Below are 20,253 nucleotides of genomic sequence, written 5' to 3' on the forward strand. Positions count from 1 at the left end.
AAACGTTGAACGCGACCCAAAACTGTGAATAGACGACGTATTTACATACGCCTGTTGTTAAAAGAGCTTTTGCATCTCGAGAGCTGACAAACTCGACGACGCGCGCTGCCGGATCCAACGTTCCTCCCGTTTATCAAAACACGCGTCAAGTGGACCATCTGCCTTACTCTCTCTCTCTCTCTCTCTCTCTCTTTGTACGCTCTTTCGAAAAGCTGAAACCTACCTAAGGCGACGCGTGGGTTCCCGATTTAGCGTGTGCTCTGCGACGCTGCCGGCTAAACGCAGTTGGTGAGACGGCAATGGATTCCCTCGCGAGGGGAAAAAAGAGCACCGACAGGCAGCCTGCAAAAGATGCAAACACCGATCGATCAGCGGAGATTACTCTTCGTTGACCTAGACGCGTCGTGGATAGCGACGATCCGAGATCTAGGCGATCGTGGTAAAAAGGGGCGAAGAAAGAGGAAACACGGAGGAGGGAGGTTGGCAGTGTCTCAGCCGTCAGCGAGTGACAGCGGTTAACAGTATCTGGCCCCCACTTCGTGTGAATTATATGCGAGCAACGCGTGATTCACATCTCTGTCGTTTTGCGCTGCAGGTGGGTGTACGTATTGGAGGTTGTTGCAACGTGTACAGGTCGGTTGTCAGTGGCGCAGTACTAAGCAGCTGCGTGCGAAGCGAGGGCAGCCCTGCTTCTCTTGACAGCCGTTGACAAGAGGGTGGTGGTCTAACGGCACTCGGTACACGGATGTACGTCTGCTTCGGAAGCACCGATCTTCTCTGTCGGTCGCGCGTAGGTGTCTTCAATTACCGTAATGCGTCGCTTCGAACGAAACGAACGAAGCGCGATCTCGCGATCTTGCCCGACGATTCGCGACGCGACATCGCGTTCGAATTTACGAGAAATCTTGCTTTTCAGTCGACGTGAGTCGGCGGTCGTTGTCTTTTATGGGAGCCAATGTCAGTAAGTTATGTAATCGAATACGATGGTGCCCGCGACGTCAGGTTCTTTTTTTATTCCGTCGCGTCTACTCGGACGTACGCGTCCATTTATCGAGGCTCGATAGTATCGGTGGCGTACGAAGCGGGAGGGCCGCATTACAGTTACTTATGCATTCATCATACGCTTACGTAATGACACACGCTCGCTCTCCGGGCTTTTTGTGGGTGTACGTGCTCGTATCATGCGAAAGGGCTCCGGGGTTAATGACCGGGACACGGAGGAGGAGTACGAAGGGAGGTCATCGTCGAAAAAGTACTCGCTGCCACGATTCCAGGTTTCAGCCTTGGCGTTCGTGCACGTTCGATTCATCTTAACTTGTTAACCAAACGAACCTCGAACTCGATCATTTATTATCGGACGATCTCTCAATCTCTTCGCGAGCCCTGCTCGAAAGAACTAGCAAAAGAGAAAGGGAATTGCACAGGGATGGAGCGATCGCGCGAAGAAATCGTAATTGCGTTCGATTCATCCACCCATGGAAGGTCGAAAGAAGCAGACGCGCGCTTACGTTCCTCGTAAAATTTTCCTCGCCTCGTCGTCCATACTAATCAGCAGCTAACGAGTAGCGATCGCGGCAAAAAGCGCGCAGCTTCGGTTAGCACCCACGCTCGCTGTCCTACGCCAATGGGAGGGGAAAGGAGCAAGAGGAGTCGTCGGTAGAAAGGAAGGACCGGTTCTCTCTCCGGTCCTGCAAGATCCCTTCCTTCCACGTTAGCCCGTGGGTTCGGTCCTCGGGGCCTCCGCTGGCCCTCCGGAGACTCAACGTTGCATCCTCACGTTCGGTCGGCCCTCTCTCCGTGCCAGCGCACTAACTTTGCAGTCGAATAGCTTTCCTGCGAATAACCGCCGCGGACCGCTCATTACTGCGTACTTCGTGAGCGCGCGGTCCGGCGAAGCACGGTCCAAGCTGAAATATCTCGCCGGCCGCGTTCGTGTCTCTGGAGATTTCAACGCCGGGCGAGGCGGTGCGTCGGTGATTTCAACACGTGGAAGACACCGACTTGCCGCTGGTTTACAAGGGGATCTTTTTCGTTCGTTGCTTCTTTCAGAACAGTTCGCTGGCCAGTTCGCAAGATGTTTCAATCGTTAAATCGCGTATATTTAGTAGGTTTGTTGGTTTGAATTCCAATCTTTCCAGCTCTCCAGACTTGTTGTTGTTCCGCGACCAGAATTTTTCCGTTTGACAACAAGGTCCAAGTACGTATCAAGCGGATCGACTATAATTATGTTCGTTCTTCAAGATACATAGCTGGATAGACGCTCGTTTCGAAGCGTTCGCAGATAGATTGCATCAGAATCGGGGCTCCACGGATCATCAAGGTCTACCTACATCGAATCGCTTGCTTAATTCGCTGAATCAGACGAACGAGAGCGTTCATGGCTGGGAATCGTGATCGCGTCATTCGTTTCATACGAGTCGCCGGTCCGTAACTCACCGATGCCCTGGTAAAACGAGTAACCGAGGCAAGAAATCCTGCTCGGCAGCTAGGTCTCGGCAGCTCGAACGAACGAACGAACGAACGAGCGAATCGGCGTCCTTTGATTGCTCTCGCGTATAGAAACGTGGCCGCTGCAGGAGGCAGCACGGGCTTTTCCTCGGCATTGACGCGATGAAGCACGCAAGTAGCTCGATAACTCGCGGCTCCGTGGTTACGCAGCAGGATCGATTCCGTTCGATCGATGTGTCATCCCCGATAACTCTCTCTCTCTCTCTCTCTCTCTCTCTCTCTCTCTCTCTCTCTCTCTCTCTCTCTTTCTTTGTCGATGAGGAAGCTAGGCCACGCCACAAGGCGAACTCCGCCATTCCTCGCCAATTAATAAAACTCGCCCCCGTGTCCGCGTTCTCGTTCGAATTCATTTCTCCGGATCCGCGGAGCGTAATTTAAAATCGCTACGGAACGTCGGACACGCGGTAATAGCAACATTACCGCAGACACGCATCGCTGCGTAATATCGCGTCCTCCTCTTCCCTGCCTGCGGCTCCTGCTCGCTCGTTCTCTCCGCTCGTATTCCGCTTCGTTGTCCGCCGTGGTATCCGTGTACGGAAGTCTCACGCTGATAAACTCGATTAAGTTGCCTTCTCGAGCCAGTCCCGTGTTTGTTTAAACGATTAATAACATCCCGCGGAATCTTAATGCAACGCGCTCTCGTCTCGTTCGTCGACCGTTCGTCTTCCTCTCGGCCGAGAGAAAACTCATCCGATGCCGTTTTGCCGTTCATTCCGAAGCCTGAACACAGCCGCGTTATTGCACGATTGTACGCGCGAGTTCCTAGGGACGAATACCGACAAGGTCGAGCCGCCCGCAGCGCTTCTTGCCCCTTCCCAGCACCACCACCCCCGACGCCGCCTCTTTCTCCGTTAATTAATCAGTTCCCCTTCGTCGCCGACGGCGCAACGCGACGCTGCTTCCACGTGCACGATCCATCGACGTGTACCGATCGAAGCATCGAGCAGCTGCACAACGCGGTCCACGCCAATTACGCCCTTCGTACGCCGGATCGATTTGTCTATCCGTTAATTAGCGCCTTGCCCACGCCAATAAAGCCGATCAATAAAGTTCGAAACGCCATTGCGTTCCAGCGAATTTATTCGAGAGTAAACTGCGCGCACAGACATCGCACCGGATATCGTCATCGGCTCGATAGTGCCGGCGCGTTTTCTTTCCGCATTTATCAACAGGATTTACAAGAGAGCAGGATGGGAGGGAAGGGAGGCTTCGAAGCCGTTAACTCCAGGAAATCGTGCACGCCGCTAGTACGCATTTGCAACGCGCGTACCGAAGAGCCTGCTGGCCGGATTCTTTTCGACGCATCGGCGCGTACGCCGGGCAGATAAGGACTGCGATGCGACCCGTGGGAGGAACGAACCCTCGATCCCTCCGAGGCCTGAGAGCCTTTCCTCGTTTCCAACCGCGACCTATTCCGCCGGACGAATTTATTCGATAGGGCCCTCGACGATCCTTTCGCGCTGGCCTCTTCCGGATACACGCGTCCCTTCGAGGAAATCGCGCGATCGTGAATCTCTCGAATCCAGGATGCACAACGTATGCACATACGTTACATAGCAATAATTTCATGGAATGTTTCCCTACGATGAATTTTCTCTCTTTTCGAATAAAAGATTGTTAAGGTTCGCCCACGATGAGTCGTATCGATTGTGTATCTTTGACGTGTTTCTATACCTCTCGAAGGACCACCCAGTTGTTGTGGGAAATGAATTGAATCTTTGCTCACTGCTCTTTTTTGCACGTGTCGCTTATGCGAACTTTCCGTTCAAGTCATTTGGAATTTTCATTGTAAAGCGGAGAATTTTTTAAAAATTTGTTACAAAGTCACGTAGCGACATCTTAATAACATGTATAGCGCGTATACTTTATATGCGGTGTGACGATCATTTTTCTCGACTGCCTGTTAAGATCGACTAAATTTGATAAGAAGACGCTATAAAATTTGTTGTCAAAATAACGTTAAAGAAAATATTATTTATTAGTATTTATTTAGTATTATTGGATAGTATCATATTAATTTATATAATAAAGGATTCTAAATTAGTCAAATCAGTTTCTTGTTTATTGTTTTACGCTAATTGTACAGTACAATGTGCGAGCGTATTTCGTATCAGGCGCTGTTCACGACAGTCAAAGGATTAAAGTCGCGGAAATTTAGGAAGGTATTTACCAATCGCAAATCGATCCAGGCGCAAGGTCGGGATCGTGCACCTCCGCATCCCAACGAGATTAACCGGCCGCGGTCGACCGGAGGAGCGAATTAGAGAAACACAATGGCCTATCACGCGATCGATCGATCGAGGGGGAGCGTGCACGTTCGATTTTTGCCGCTCGCCGGAGGATGTATGATCCGGACGATCGTTCGAGGTATCAGCCGGATCTCGCGGGCCGAAGAAATATGCAGATAGATAATCTCCGCGACAACAAATGGACGCGCGATTCGACGCGCCGTAAAACTGCGCGCCGCCGCGTGCTATCGAGTCGCATCGCCGCGGAATAATTGCTACCGAACGTACGGAATGGTAAATAACAAATTGCGACGGCTCGTTTTTTTCTTCTTTCTTTCTTTCTTTCTTTCTTTCTTTCTTTCTTTCTTTCTTTCTCGTTCGACCTCTTCCTTCCGTCGTTCCTTCCGTACTATCTGAAAGATCTCCACGGCGAACCACTGTCGAGCGAGCTCTGATCGAGGATCGAGGACGAATCCGGCGCGGCGTGGAATCGAATCGCGATCAACGTCGATCGCATTTCACGGTGCGACGGACACGACTTGGAGGCTGATGTTCGCAGTATCCCGATGCGATCGTTTCCGAAATCCGAGTACTCGACAGCTTCCTAACGTTGGATTCCATGTTTACGACGAGGCGCGAAATTCGCGATTGCAACAGCGAATATAAAGACTGAGAACGTTTCTTCGCAAGAAATGGAGTAATTGTTATAGATTTTTGGGAAAACGATCGGACGATCGGATTCTGGCACGATATACATGTACATTGAAACTAAATTGCAACATGTACGTACAATTGGATTGGAGGGAGAAGCTAATATAATCGCGCAGAGTGTCTCGAATATAAATGTGTCGAAAATTCGGAAGCGTAGAGAGGATCGATAAAGTTCCTCGCAGATTTGCTCGTTTTCGCTTCATTTTGAAGAAAATTGCAAAAAAGAATTTCCTGACTTGTCGAATAAATTTATTCAGTTTCATTTAACTTGAGAGAGTAACTGAGAGATCAATCATCGCCAGAACAATGTCTAGCTACCGTCAGAGTGGTCAACGCTCGATGAAATACTTGCGTTCCTTGACAAATGACCTTTTGAACAGTACGTTCATTAAATAAATGATTAAATATATAGATGATTAGATGATAAGATCATAATGTGGATGATAAAATAGACGATAAGTGTAAATAAAAAACCTTTTCATTTCTTCTTTCACGACTTTCTCCAAAGTGAAGCAGAAACGAGCAACTCTCTAAAACACTTGGTTTATCAGTCCTCTATATGTTCCCGAAGTTTTAAGACTGAAATTCGGGATACCCTGTATGTAAGTTTTTGATAATTAAATTGTAATAGATGTAGAATGTACTAGAACGTAGAATTTTGATAATTAAATAATAACATTTCGTTCAATGAATCATCGCGCGAAGCGATTCGGGACTAACAAGTAGAATATCGTGTGTTATCGTTGATCCTGGACGCGGTGGTCGCGTGAAAGTACGCGTTAATCAGCGGATGTAATACCGGCTTAATGTTTCATACGTATAACCGGGGGAACGAAGCACCGAGGCCGAGTTATGGCACGGACTTTCGAAAGGGAACACGAGCCCCTCGATCGAGCCAGCGAGGAACCAAAGCGAAGAAAATTACGATCCGTTCCTTCGGGCACTGTTCGACCAGCCGCGCACGGTTTCGTCGTATTTCAATGCGTTGTATCCCTTCTCTCGTCGTATCCCGGTTCTCGCCATCCTCCCGTCTTCTTCCGCGATCGTTCGTCCTTAAGTCGACTCGCGAATGATCGCGTTAATAAGGGCAATAAGTTTCGGACCGTCGGCATCCTGCTATTCCGCCCGGGGATAAAAGAGTATTTACGCGCCGCGCGAATGATAATTCCCGACCGGGCGTAACACTTTCTTTAGCAGCCCCGTGCCGTTTAGCTAAAATTGGCTTCCTATAAATTTTGGAAATTTAAAGCGTTTCCCGAAGACGCTCGATTTTTCCCCGGAGGCACAACACTTTTGCAAACGATGCAAAAATTTCAACATTCGAAAATCACGAATGTTTGAAACGAATTGCAGACAATTCAAGTCTGATTCAATTTTATGAAATGATCGCGAAACCGAAAGACGAAAAACACGAGGAAAGTAAACACGTCGCGTTACGTCAAACGAATGTTCAACGATCGACGTTCGTGGGTATTGGTGCGATAAAAATCGACATAACTTGTCGATCAACGTTCGGGCGGTCTGTGGCAAGCGCGTAAAGGTCTCCATGTGTTTTTGCTCACGGACAACGTGGACAAGTCTAGTTTCACGTGCAAATATGCATGTTCCGAGCGTTGAAAAATCTATTTTTATTCTCGCGTGATTGAAATCGCTCTCTGCGAGTGAGCGCGTGTTATCCTTCTCACGCGGTCTCGAACTCTCTGAAAAATCAGTCGGTAAGCTTCGTGCAACGCGCGCACGTCTTTGTTAGTTGATTGTCATTAATACGCGTGTTATCGTGCTCGCTAACGGAGTCGAGATGCTTTGACAAATGAACTTTGAAACGTTATCCTGTTACCTAGCTATAAACGAGAACTCGGTGGCACTCGCCTCGAACGGTTACACAGTCACACTTGAACACGGTCGTTGAGGCATCCTGGATTAATCGTGGATACGCTTTCCTCGTAACTTCACCCCTGAATCGTGCCTACTTACTTGTCTTACGAGAGAGTGTCGGCTCGCTCTCGCCATCCGAGTGGAAATGCCTGGTTAGAAATCCGTGATGAACGATTCGATGTTAATCAACGCGACGGGTGTTACAGAATTTTACGAGGGGACAGTATATCGTGAACAACCGTTTGACCGTGCTTGACTATTCAACTGTCGCGAGCAAATTTCTCTGCCAAAACAATTTATATAAATCCACAATATTATTTGGAAACGTATTCGGAAGATTAGCAATTCGAAGATTTCAGCTCCTTTGAAATTCGAGATAACACACATGGAGACTACTGTATACTGCATAATTTAATCAACACCAAGAGTTATATCTTCCCATTGACCTACATTGTCCATCCTATAACGACGGCGAGAGAAATGAAAAATTCACTGTTCTATCGATAAACGAAATTATAATTCTTCGTCGGAGGATATCAACAGAACACACCGGCGCGCCGCGGCCTGTATTTTCTTCGAGACGGTGGCTACCGTTGGACGTTGAAAGCAACGAACCTGGATTCGAGGGGCCTACGCAGATTTGTAGCACGGTCCTGCCGCCAACGCTCTCCTGCCTCGGGGGCTGGATCATAATTCTGCAGGGCAGTAAGAGAGAAGGAGGAGAAAAAAGTCGAATCGCGGCCAGATTTCCATTCCGCGGCCCACGGATTCCCGTGAAACGCTTCCTCCCGGTCCTCTATCTTCTGTTTGCCAGCCGTTGCAGCCTGAATATTTATAATTCGCGTCTCCAAGCAACGCTCCATGACGAGCGTCGTTGCCTGAATTAATAGGGCTTTTAAGAGGCGTCCCCTATCTTCGTTCCTATTTGAACTCGCGTTCAACCGACCGTTGATATTCGCGATAACAGCGCGGCCTCCGCGACGTCTACGATTCGAACGGAATTAACGACGTTGATCAGAGCACCTTCTCCATTTGAGAGTGTCTTGCGAGAGTTATTATTCTCCATTTCTTTCTCTCTTTATTTTTTTCTCTCAAACAGTCGAGCGATGCTCTCGGACAATAACTCTCAGAAGCAGTATTCATTTGCGAGAAATACTCTCGAGAGCAACTCGCGATAGTTTTACTCTCAAATGGAGAAGGACCTTTATACGTATATATATATCTGTGGGATTCACGAGCATGGTGATTTTTATGTGAAAAAGAAGAGGGATGGCTTCTTCCGCGTGAGAGTTGAACAAGACGAACGATTTAACTGTAAGATCCACGACTGTCACTGATTTCCCGTTTTCGTTTCTTAGACTTTGGAGTTTTCTGAACGGGGACGTTAATTATCGATCGTTTGGTCGACAGAACGACGATCTCGAACTCAAGACGGCAAGAACCTCACTTTTATTTTTCACCAGTGCGATCGTACATAGTCGACGTCGCTCGTTCGTCATAACGAAAGCCCCTTTATCGTCCATCGATCCGGCTTTTTCGCCATCTCGCCGGCGGTAATTGCCATCCGTCGTGTCGTTTTGCTCGCTCGAGGACAGCGCTCGCGTTGAATTTACCGCTCGGAGCGATCGAGAAATAGACGCGAGGGGACACGATAAGCCCCTCTCGTAAGTCGTCTCTGGTATTCTACGGTCGGTCGTTTAACCTCCTCCCGCATTCCTCGTCAATTTCTTTTTCCAAGGTCCGCGCTGCTGTCGGCGCGAGGAACGCGACCCGCGCGCGCTGACCTTCATTGTTTTTCCATCGGCCCCTTTGCTTCCTTTTACGATGCATCGTGAATCGCGCGCCACCAATTGCACGCCAGCCTTGCCGTCGGAATGAATCCTATCGACCAATTATTCCAGATCTGTGCGGATACCCCGCTCCTGAAAAAAATAGCCAAATCGCCGGCTATTCCAACGTTCGGCCACAGAAACGCCACCACGCCAGGGACGTTCTTTCGTTTTTCACTTTTCAATTCGAATCTTCTTTCCATCGACATTAACAAGTTCCGTTTTTTTTTTCCCTCCCCCCAAGTCCCAATTTTTTTCACCTTTCATCGTCGCGATTATCCGATTATTTATTTCTCGCCTCGAGTTTCAAAACTCTCCGAGCCTGCAAGATTCCTAGTACACGACTGACATGGTAATCCATATAAATAGCGAAACTCGCGGAGATACTTTCACTCGTTTAATCGCGGAGTTGGTATCGCACGATTCACCGTCATCGAAACGTCTTTATCTCGGGAGGCAGGTTGATAGATGCGTCAGTGCCGCCGTTAATTCCATACTGCGCCCGATTAAAATAGCGAGTGGATTAATCCGGCTCTCGAACGCTTCGGGTCTCGATCGTTTCCAATGAATTACACGTGCGCGCCGACCGCATTAATTACATGATGTAACGCGACTCACGTTCACGAGCCCGGCCGTTCGATGCCATTTTTCTTCCCTCTCCTTTTCTCCTCGAATCTTTCCGACTTTACTCTGCCCACGATCATCGAACTCTTGTTCCAGAAACTCCGTGAGATTTGTTGCATTTCCTCAATGTTTCCGCGTCTACATATTCTAACGTTTTTTTTTTTTTTCTTAATCAGTCGTGCTTTGGCCAATCTCGGGACAGCGTAGAAGTAAATTCGTTCGTATCGGACCGAGAATTTACGCGATTCGATAGGATACGGCCGATGGTTATATAAGGAAAAATTTACCGTAATCACCGGTAGCTGAGTCGTACGCTAGATCCATCCACTCGTTGGGAACGAAAAGGCACAAACAATCTCGAGAGCATATTTAATTTGGCATCGTTTAAAAGTCGACTTGTTGCGCGCAATCTAGCGTAGTATGGCTAACCGCTGCTAAGTAATTACACGGGGATTACTATTCTCAGGGTGTGTGTACAGTGTGGTTCTCTCTAAACACCAGGTTTAACAGTACCCGCACGTGAAAATAAAAGATTCGTATAACGTTTGCTTCCTGATAGGAGCCACTAATCGAACCGCTACGTCTACAGTTAGACTGTCATAGAGGAAATTAACAGCGACTCATCTTTTCCGCGTGTTCTCTGCGTTGAACGTGCGTCGTCTCTGCGAAATAATCGTCGTGCGAATCAAGAAAAAGATAAGTGGTATTGATCTTTGAATTACCCAAGGCAAGTTGCTCACGTCCGATTTCAAATATATCCCTAGCTTTCTGTATGAATCACTCGTGGATCGGTTTATTCAAAAACTCCACGAGCGTATCGTGCTCTCGAAACGAAGACGCTCTTATCTCTCTTTGCCCAGACACTTAATCCCAGCGTTCCGCGTTTTCAGCCTCGCGACAAGTTTCCTTAAGGCCTGCGACGTCCTCCAGGACGGTTCCCGGTCTCTTTGGAAACGTGATACTCCGCGCAAGCCGCAGATTCCGCGAACTTATTACGCCTCTGGCCAGCAAATTCGTCGACAGCCACGTTGCCGCGTTCGCGAGTTTGCAACCCGACGCGGGCGAGAAAGAAGGCGAGGAAAGACGGAGCGGCGCACGAAACAGGGGAAACAACCCTCGAGGAGGAACGCGTGCACGCTGCGAATGAATCGTCGCGAATTTATCGCGATGAAACCCGAGGCGACGCGACGAGACGCGTCGACCTCGCGTCCACCGGCAATCAACGCCAGAGATTTAAGGAGGTGCGAATTTGAACCTCGCCGCTTCCCCTTTTCCTTCGCACGCGCACAAAATTTCCTATCATCATGGTCCATCTTCCTCTTTCACGGTTCTCTTATATCTGTCTGTCTGTCTGTCTCTCTCTCTCTCTCACAAGTGGTTTGCATCGCGCACGATCTTGTTCCACGCGCTTTCGTCACTGGTCACCGACGTAAGCTCGCTGACCCGTTCTACTCGATTCGGCGCGAGTTGCACATTCCATTCCCGTTCGAGAGCGTTGTCGTCTCGTTACCGTTCCATTCAGATTCGTTCCGTCGTACGCGCGACTTCAGCTCATTCAGCCACGCTGGAGAGCCATCGCGTCGCTCTCGCAATCGTCTGACAATTTAGGCTCGGCTCGCATTCTAACCCCCGGGGGAGTGGGTTTCAGTTTTTCGCGAGGTTGTTTCGAATTCAACAGAATTTACGTTTTCCATTGATGCGAGAAAGGAAGGACTGCGTGGGAGAAACGAATCGCGATATGCTTGCTGAACCTTCCGACAGTTGCTGGTACCTCGAAGTTGCAGAGCCAGCGTTCGAAAAATCGCCGACCATTACCCGCGATGGCAACAATATTGTAGAAGAAGTATAAAGAACGGTGTATTAGCACGTGAAATAACCGTGTGCCGCGATCAGGAATTGTTGGGTGCGCGAGCATTTTTGACGTTCCTAATTGAGAAAATTACACGTTCCACTGGGGATTTACCTACGTAATGTATTCGCCGTGTGTACGACCGAGAGACACGCAACTCCAAGAGAATTCCAAAATCTCTCGTCGTTTCTCCAGCATTCGGAGAATGTTTACATCCCTTCCATTCTATTCGGCTATTCTCCAGAGAAGGCAGAAACAACTCGCTCGATGTGTAAATAGAATCGTCGGCCTACTGGCCTGATACTCTCTCAGCCTCGCCTATTCGGCGCGTTCTCCTGCTTAAAGTTTTGACAGGTCCCGACAGGGCAAATTACACGTTCCCGGGGCCGGAACTCGTTGCGTGCTCGCCACGGGAATCCGGTAGGATGTGATTATAGCTACTATTATTAAACTATTACTGAGAAAACCGGTGCAGAGGAGCGGATATCTCGTTGTCAGCCGCGACGCGACTCACTCGCCGGTACAAAGGAGCCATCGTAATTGCGCCTCGTTTCTACAAGTTTGCGTTCCAACGACGCAATTTACCTGGATGGAAAAATGAGTGAGCGCGAGTAGCACGTTCGTTTGTTCGTTATGTTGACCTACTATATATGTACCACTATGTCCACGGTTGGAACAAAGAAAAGGCAGATTGCTTGGAAAATCGTAGAATCGTTGCTGAATATACAGGAATTCTCAGTGTGTTTGCGCGAGAACGACAGGCATTTCGAATCCCAAAGGATCGTAACTCTGTCACGCGCGACTATTCAGGCTCGTTTCTTATTACGCGAAACCACGGCGCCGGCACACCCACCATAACGAATTTAATTTAACGCACGCTTTAAAGATCGTGAGTTCCTGGTGCATACTCGAGGAGACTCGATAGGAGCGCGCTCGTTTACGTCCAATTTATTAGAATAAACGCGCCAGCTGTTTACGATTTCTGGCCGCGAAATGTCTGCCGAATTCGTTTTGTTATTCAGTCGTCATGGTTGTTAAGTGTCATTAGCTTATTATCATTTGTCAGTGCTCCATTTTGACCGATCAAAACGATCACTTTTTACGATCAATTTTAACTTTATGCGGTGTACGCTATCTAACAACGGCGGCGACTTTCGCTTGTTACAAAATCGTTTCGCAGCATTTTGCAATCGTCGAACCGGCGGAATGCGCGTAGACCGGCTGAGAACGCGTGGATCCAGCCGAACCGTGGTGGGTATTGATTCACGATCCAGGATCATCCGCATCGGGATCCAGTAGCAGGAAAAATCACGGCGGCTCGAGTTGCATCGTGAACCAAACGATTCGTCCTCTTCCCTTCCATCCAGTCGCACAGTGAGCCGGATCGTAAATTTACGCGACATTTTTTAATAACTTTTGACTTATAAACGACGTCACAATAAAAATTTTGACATAAATATTTGAGAAAAATATTCCTTTCCAATGATATACAACATGATATATTTCATGTCCGTTTAATCACTGTTTTATAAACAAATTTTTTTAAACAAATTTGTCGAATTATTTGCACATTCTATTTAATATATTTTTTAATCAATTTAGATTGTGTATTGATAAAACTTTTAATTTTAACGTTAATTCTATTAAGCATAAGGGAATGAAGTGTCGAAACTTACATTAGACGTATTACTCTTACTCTTACTCATTTTTATTTGTGATGAATTGATAAATATCAGTTCCATGGCTTCTGCATCTAATTTCTTACATTACTAGAAGAAGATTTACTGAAAAGATTCCTACATTACTAGAAGAAGATTTACTGAAAAGATTCCTACTTGTCAGATCGTGGAACTTTGAGGAAACTTGAAAGATACTGCTCGTCAAAATGTAAAAATTTTGTTTCGTTTCTTCCATTTCGTTCAATATTTTTTACAAATATATTATGTACTATAATCGTCAATGTATAATCGAAATATGATTTCTCACAAAGAAAGATCGTCTTTCGTCGTAGAAAAAAACTCAGAACAAGAATTAAACAAGAAATTAAACACAGTTGTCAGGACATTTCAAAGAAAGAGAACCAATTTATTTGATGAGAATCGAGATTTTCAAAATATCCAACTTTATGTATTTTGTTGATTTTCTCGTTTTCTAGATTGGTGGACATTTAGAAACCAATATATATATATATATATATATATATATATATAAAATATCAAAATGAGGATGTTGGTTCTCTTGTAAAATTTCGCGTGAGCTTTCGATCCGGCAGCTGGACTCGTGCGAGTGTACCGGTTTCCTGCGCGCGCGCAGCCATAAATATAAATGGTCAAGAGGCATCGAGCGAATTCCTTGTTCGCTCCTCGCGTTTTCATTCGTACGTTCAGTCCAGTTGGGGACGTCGTGCGGATTCTGTCCATAGAAACGTTGGCGCTCGATGGAGAACGAGGCAGAGGAAACGTAGCGGATGTTCCTGGCGTTAGAGTCGTCGATCTCGATCGTTCTCGGACGCGAGCGAATCTGGAACGGACGGTCTATTCGTATCGTGCGGCGATCGCAGGATACGTCGCGATAACCGATGATACATGGCCGATTGTTCGGTCGGCCGTGGATCTTCGGGAGCATTCGGCTGACCCAGATTTGGCCGCCGCCGGATGACGGTCAATATGACGCGTTCCCGTTCCAAACGAAAATGGTCTCGCGGCGAAGGTAGCGCGCCATTTGCGTGGGTAGCAATTTTTCATCGGCGACAAATGAAAGCAATCCTTTATTCGGTCTCAGGCTCGGGCCCAGCAACGTTGCGTTCAGCAGCAACAGCAAAATAGCTGTTTGTCCTTTGTAGCGCGACTTTCGCGAGATCGAGCGTGCCAAAGTTCGTCCGGAAATGTCGACGCTTTGTCTTAGTCAGTCGAGAGAGAGAGAGAGAGAGAGAGAGAGAGAGAGAGAAATGTTCGCCGTTCGCGTGCTCGCGATAAAACGCTTATTTGTCATATTGTACACGGGGTATATTCGACCCACTTCTCGTGGTGCTAACGTAACAGGATCAACGTCCCGATAGGTAGTTACGAGCAACGCTCAACGAGCGTATTAGCAAAGATAAAACGCAATTGCCGTAAATCTGAAAGCTACCGCGTAATTTCTCCGCCGTCGTCGGATCTCTCCCCTTATTTCGTGTCTCGATCGCGATCCATTCATCCTCGTTAGCAAGGTGCTACCGAGGACACACCTTCCCTGTCCGTAAAGTTAACTACGCGGCGCACATAATTCAAGAACGACGCTCGATTCGCCTCGATAAAGCGGGGCACACTACCGCGACTCATCGCGTCTCGTTCACCGAGAGCCGGTGATCGCGAGCGAAAGGTTAAAGCGAACGCGAAGGCTGGAAAGCTCGTTGGATTTTATCACGGACACGCCTGTTGCGCTCGATTCGTCGAGTTTGCACCTAAACAATGTACTTTCCGCGCGCGAACAAATTGATTAGCGTGTATCGGCCGCGGCGGTCGTAAAAGGCCCGGCTCGATCGAGTCGCGATCCGATAGATCTCCGGGGATCTAGATTCCTAGGAATCTGTGTATGTATGTACATATGTATGTACGTTTGTATGTACGGTGCGCGTGCACCGAGTGAAAGCAACGCTGGCCTGGCCGTAATTTACGCGTGGCGGTGGTGGTCGATCAATGGTGATATACGCAGAGCCGAGGCTAATCAGCAACCGATTCGCGTCGGCTCCGCGGCTACGCGTTGCTGATTAACGATTTTAATTTCAATCGGTACCGTTTCGCGATATACACCGCCGGCATCGCCACGATCACTGTCTTAATTAACCTTCCGACCGTTCAATTAGATGCCATCTGCTCGATTTACTTCGCCTCTAAAGCCATACAGGTTCGTCAACGACGACAAAGAGAAACGCTGGGTTAATAGATAACGCTGGAATAATATTGCTAGGTTTTTATAGATTTTCGCGTAAATTCGAGACGTAATTTCTTGGGAATGTGAACGCACGTTGCTTTTGCGATGCGATAAACTCGACTTGAAGACTCCGAGGAGTATCCGAAAAAAAACTCGTCGAGAGAGGATAGAAAGAATTCCGGTTGATTTGAAACTCGGAGAGGAAGGTGCAATTACCAGCGTGGATCATTGAATGTCACCGTAGGGGAGAGCGATAATACTCGGATATTAAAGAGGAAACTGTCTGGCCTGGATGTTTCAATTGACAAATCCACTACGTACGCGACGAAAGGTCTAGGTTCAACGATCGTCCGACGGCCTGACAAATCGATTCTTTTGATATATCCTACCTGTGTGTCGACGATCGGGACAACAGCTAACGAATCAACTTTTGTTGGATTGCGTAGGTGTATCCCGGATGGCGGGGACGTTGGTTACACGATGACGGAATTGCAGCCGTCGTCGCCAGGATATCGAGTCCAGGATGAGGCCCCGGGCCCACCTTCCTGTCCGCCGGGCTCCTACAAGTACGGGAGTCACGGCCACGGCAGCGAGACTGCCAATTTCAAGAGTACCACGTCGTATCCTCAGGAAAGCTATGGCCTTAAGCAGAGTCCGTCTCGGACGGTGCCTTCTAACGAGTACTACCGGCGTAGAAACGACGGCAGGAGGTCCACGGAGAGCGAGCACGAGGCTAGCAACGCAGCCAAGAAGGCCACGGCTGCCGGTTACAACGAAAGTTACAAAAAGAATACTGCGGGCTACAAGAACGATAGCGGGTACGCTTCGACGTTCGATAATCACAAGTTTCTGCTCGTTTCGTCGTCTCTGTCGTTGGTCGCCTCCTCTCCTCTCTCATCTTCTGTTCTCCGGGACATTCTAAAGGCTCTCACACACACGTTGAAACATGCGACGCTGCCTGCATCGATTTCTAGGTTTCATGATGCCTGTTGCAACGTACGTAGCTCGGCATCTGTGAATCTGTCAATAGGTAAACTCACTCTGATGTAGAAATCTCGATGTGTGTGCATGTTTCAACGTATGTGAAGGTCTTAAGGATGTCGTGTTTCTGTGTTTGCACAGTTTTAGATTTGGATACTCGTTCTGTGCCTATCTCCGTCGACACAATCCCAAAGAAAATACGATTTCGAGTTAGCCCTGTTTCTTTCCGCCGACTGTTTGAGAATTCGACTCGGTCCTCGCCGGTGTTTCACCGAAACGAATTGTTTCTAACCCCGTGTACATTGTGAAACGAGTTTCCACGGTCAGCTGGCGCGCAGACTCTTTTATCGGCCAGCTTTTTGCTCGGCGCGATAAGAGATACCGTTTGGCAACCAATTAGACGGTCGCTGTATTAGTCTCGGCACACTTAGATTTCGCGATAGGTCGAACGTGGCGCGTTCGGAGCGACGCGGCGTCTCGTCGTTACCGGGACATGATCCGCGTACGACGACGTCGCAATTATAGCCCGATTATACGCGTTTCCAGTTACGTTGAACTTGTTCGTCATTCCATAAATTACGCGGCGGCCACGCATCCTGTTAATAAAGTAGTTCAATGACATCGACAGCGAGGAGAGGAGAGACGCGTGGTCAGCTACTCGTCGGCATCGTCGAGAGTCTCCGCTGCTGATTCATCAGGCCGCGCGAGAGCGCTAATCACCGGCTATTTGTTGGCAGATCGCGTATAATTGCTCCCACGCGAACGATTCATTCCAACGTTTCTGTATCATCGTGCGGCGATCGAGCGCGATTCAACGAGCGTTGAATGTTCCACGGACGTACATTGTACATATGCATTTGCTTGTTTGCGCGTGCAGGTACAGCGAGAGCCTCGGATTCGACAGTTACACGCTCCCTCTCAATGAAAGAGACGAGGCGTCGCCACCGCCGACGCCGCCAGTCAGAGACGCGTCCAGCCTCAAAGGCGTTTGCTATGGACCTGGCCACGAAAAGTATCCCTCGTGGCCAAGCGCGCCGGAGAGGCACACTGACGAGGACGTTCACAATTCAGGGCACAGTGGATCCCATCGTTCCAAATCCTGGACCGATCATACCAACTACCCGAAGGAGAAGCCTGCCCAGTACACCAGACCGCACACGAAGAGGCCCAATCCTACGTTCACGCAGCAGGTGACGTATCCATCTTTGTCGTCCGCGTGAGAATTTTCCCCGGATCGATAATCTAAAGCGTCCCGATTCATCGGATCTCTATGCACGTACGTACGTACGTACGTTACTTGCCTGCAGCACACGAGCATTCCCTCGCGTCGCACCGGTTACGAAATTGTAAACTCATTTGCAAAGAGGCGAAGCACTTTCGACGGTGTTAACGAGTCACGAGCCACACCGGCCAGTCTGGCCTTATCGCGCCATTTTCAGCGTGTTCCGTGCCGGTTGCACGGGAAATGTTGCACGAGAGGACAGCGGCGACGTGCGTTCCGTGCGCATGCAGAACCGACCGGTCGAGGGAAGCCTAATTGGACGAACGTGTCGCGTTAAAACATCGACGGTAGCTTTGGTAAGAACGGCGGAACCTTGGTAAATCACGCTACGCCCTAAAACGACGCGTATAATTAATCTTCCACACCCGCACCCTCCTTTCTCTCTGTCTCTCTCACGGTGACATAATCGCCGCCGTGGTTGCGCCGACCACTTCCTGAAAAGTAGGCCAGCAATTTCGAGAGAGAGAGAGAGAGAGAGAGAGAGAGAGAGAGAGAGAGAGACGAGGCGCTGTTGCGCCCCGATCACGGTCTCCTCTCGAAACTCTCTCGACGTCGAATTCCAACGAATTCCCGCCACGACGCGGGAACGCTAACGCACTCGAAACTTTCCTTTTGCTCGATTTAGGACTTCCTTATTAGCTGGACATGGTTTTTGCCGCGGTACGGTAATTAGCTCGTTGCCCGGTGGTTTATTTTAAAGCGAAACGCATTACGCTGACACTCGATGGGAAGAGCGGCTCGCTGGCGGTAAAAACGCGGAATCCAGCTTAAGTTCAATTACTCCGTTGCGCTCCGGACCAGGCAAATGCGCGCGCGGTCTGCGCTGATTGCGCAATCGATTACGCAGCTACTCACTTGGCTCGCTCGTTCGCTGGACGCGAACACGGACGAACGAGAAAGCGTTTCGAACTCGTCACTCTGGAGGAAGAATCAACCCGTCTCCTCTTCCTGTTGCAGTTGAAAACGGTGATGGAACGCTGCGAGAAGATCCCGGCGGAGACTTTCGAGTCGCGGAGCAGAACCACCGTGGAGGAGGAGCCGAGATTGTGGCCTCGCGTGGACCGCGAGGGCAAAGCTCTGGGCGATGCGGAGTACGTGGTGCCATCGCCCCCTGAACGTGAACAACAAATCTCTCAGACCCTCAGCCACGTCGATTTGGAAGCCTACGTTAGGAGCTATCAAGATCCTCAGGTGTCCCAGGTAACGCTTCATATTTTTCTTTTCTTTTTTTCTTTTCCTTTTTTGTTGTTCGTCTCTCGCCGACGGATCAGTCGATCCACTGATTGGATTGCCCTTTCGCAGGTGGACATTTACAGAGAGGCAACCCTGACGCAAGCGGGTCTTGAAGAGTACACGAGGGTGCAGCATTCTCAGCAAGCTAGCTACGCACAATCCGAAGGTTATCACAGTTATGTTTCCAGCGTTGACTCGACGACAAACACTCCGTTCCTCGACAGGTACGACGATACTTGATAATTATTCGATAGTTCGTCTGTCGTGACGTTCACGCTCGGATCGATCGATTCAGGTTGAGAAGAGACAGCGAGGCAGTAGCGCAGAGACCAACCTCCACTTGGGAGGACACATCCAGAGAAGGAAGAGACAGCGTGGTGACGACGTCCAGCGGAAGCGCCTCGAGCAGCGAAACTCTGAAATGGCACGGGTCAATGTCGGACGTGAGCGTGTCCAGTGGTTTGCCGGCTCGACAAGGCGCCTCGGATCGCTGGCACCACGGATCGATGTCGGACGTGAGCAGCATGAACGGTGGAATTTTGCCTCAGAAGCCCAACAACGGCTGCCACGACAAGTGGCAAGGATCTATGAGCGACGTCAGCACCAGTGGTCTGTCCCCGACGACCAAGGGCAGACTCAGCGAGAAATGGCCGGACAAGTGGCAAGTTTCGATGAACGATCGCAACAAGCAGAGCCAGGGCAGATCCAGCTTGCCGGCTGTGATCAGTCATTGCAACGCGTCGACCAACGTAGTGGACGTTTCGCCGAGCGTTCGAGAGAGCAAGTGGCAAGAGTCGAACATCGACGAGGAATCGCTGGTGGATAAGTCTCAGTCGGGTTCTCAGTGGGACAATTCGGTGAGGATCGAGGGTGACAAGTACGGTTCGTTGGCTCAACCAATGCCACAGAGTCCGATGCGTCAGCACGTCGGTGCCACGACACCTCAGAGTCCGGAAAATTGGAATCCTATCCACGGATCGATGTCGGACGTTAGCCAGACTAACGGGCATCCATGTAGCAAACAGTTGATCGCTCACAGCGCCAGAGTTCAGACTCCGCAGAGACATCATTCGGAAAGTGTACTGTACTTGGATCCTGAACGAAACCAACGCAAGCTGTATCCTGTTAGCACTACTCAGCCTCAGGAATCTACGCAATCCTCAAGGTATTATTGTCATTCCACGTGTTATTTTCCCTAGGATTCCTCGTCGAAAGTTCTTT

General features: G+C 49.0%; 1 protein-coding gene across 4 annotated transcripts in view; it reads left to right on the top strand.

Annotated features, from left to right (window-relative positions):
* Window positions 1-20,253, top strand: part of LOC122538499 — a 175,760-nt gene that overhangs the window by 104,914 nt on the left and 50,593 nt on the right. For all 4 annotated transcript variants that reach the window (XM_043672638.1, XM_043672639.1, XM_043672641.1 and 1 more), the window contains 5 exons: window positions 15,983-16,354; window positions 17,395-17,707; window positions 18,757-18,999; window positions 19,102-19,256; window positions 19,328-20,197. In XM_043672638.1, the coding sequence (XP_043528573.1) occupies window positions 15,983-16,354; window positions 17,395-17,707; window positions 18,757-18,999; window positions 19,102-19,256; window positions 19,328-20,197 (1,953 nt within the window). The remainder of the gene's footprint in view (window positions 1-15,982; window positions 16,355-17,394; window positions 17,708-18,756; window positions 19,000-19,101; window positions 19,257-19,327; window positions 20,198-20,253) is intronic.

Source organism: Frieseomelitta varia, unplaced genomic scaffold (assembly GCF_011392965.1).
Source record: "Frieseomelitta varia isolate USP_RPSP 00005682 unplaced genomic scaffold, Fvar_1.2 scaffold_165, whole genome shotgun sequence".
NCBI classification, from domain to species: domain Eukaryota; kingdom Metazoa; phylum Arthropoda; class Insecta; order Hymenoptera; family Apidae; genus Frieseomelitta; species Frieseomelitta varia.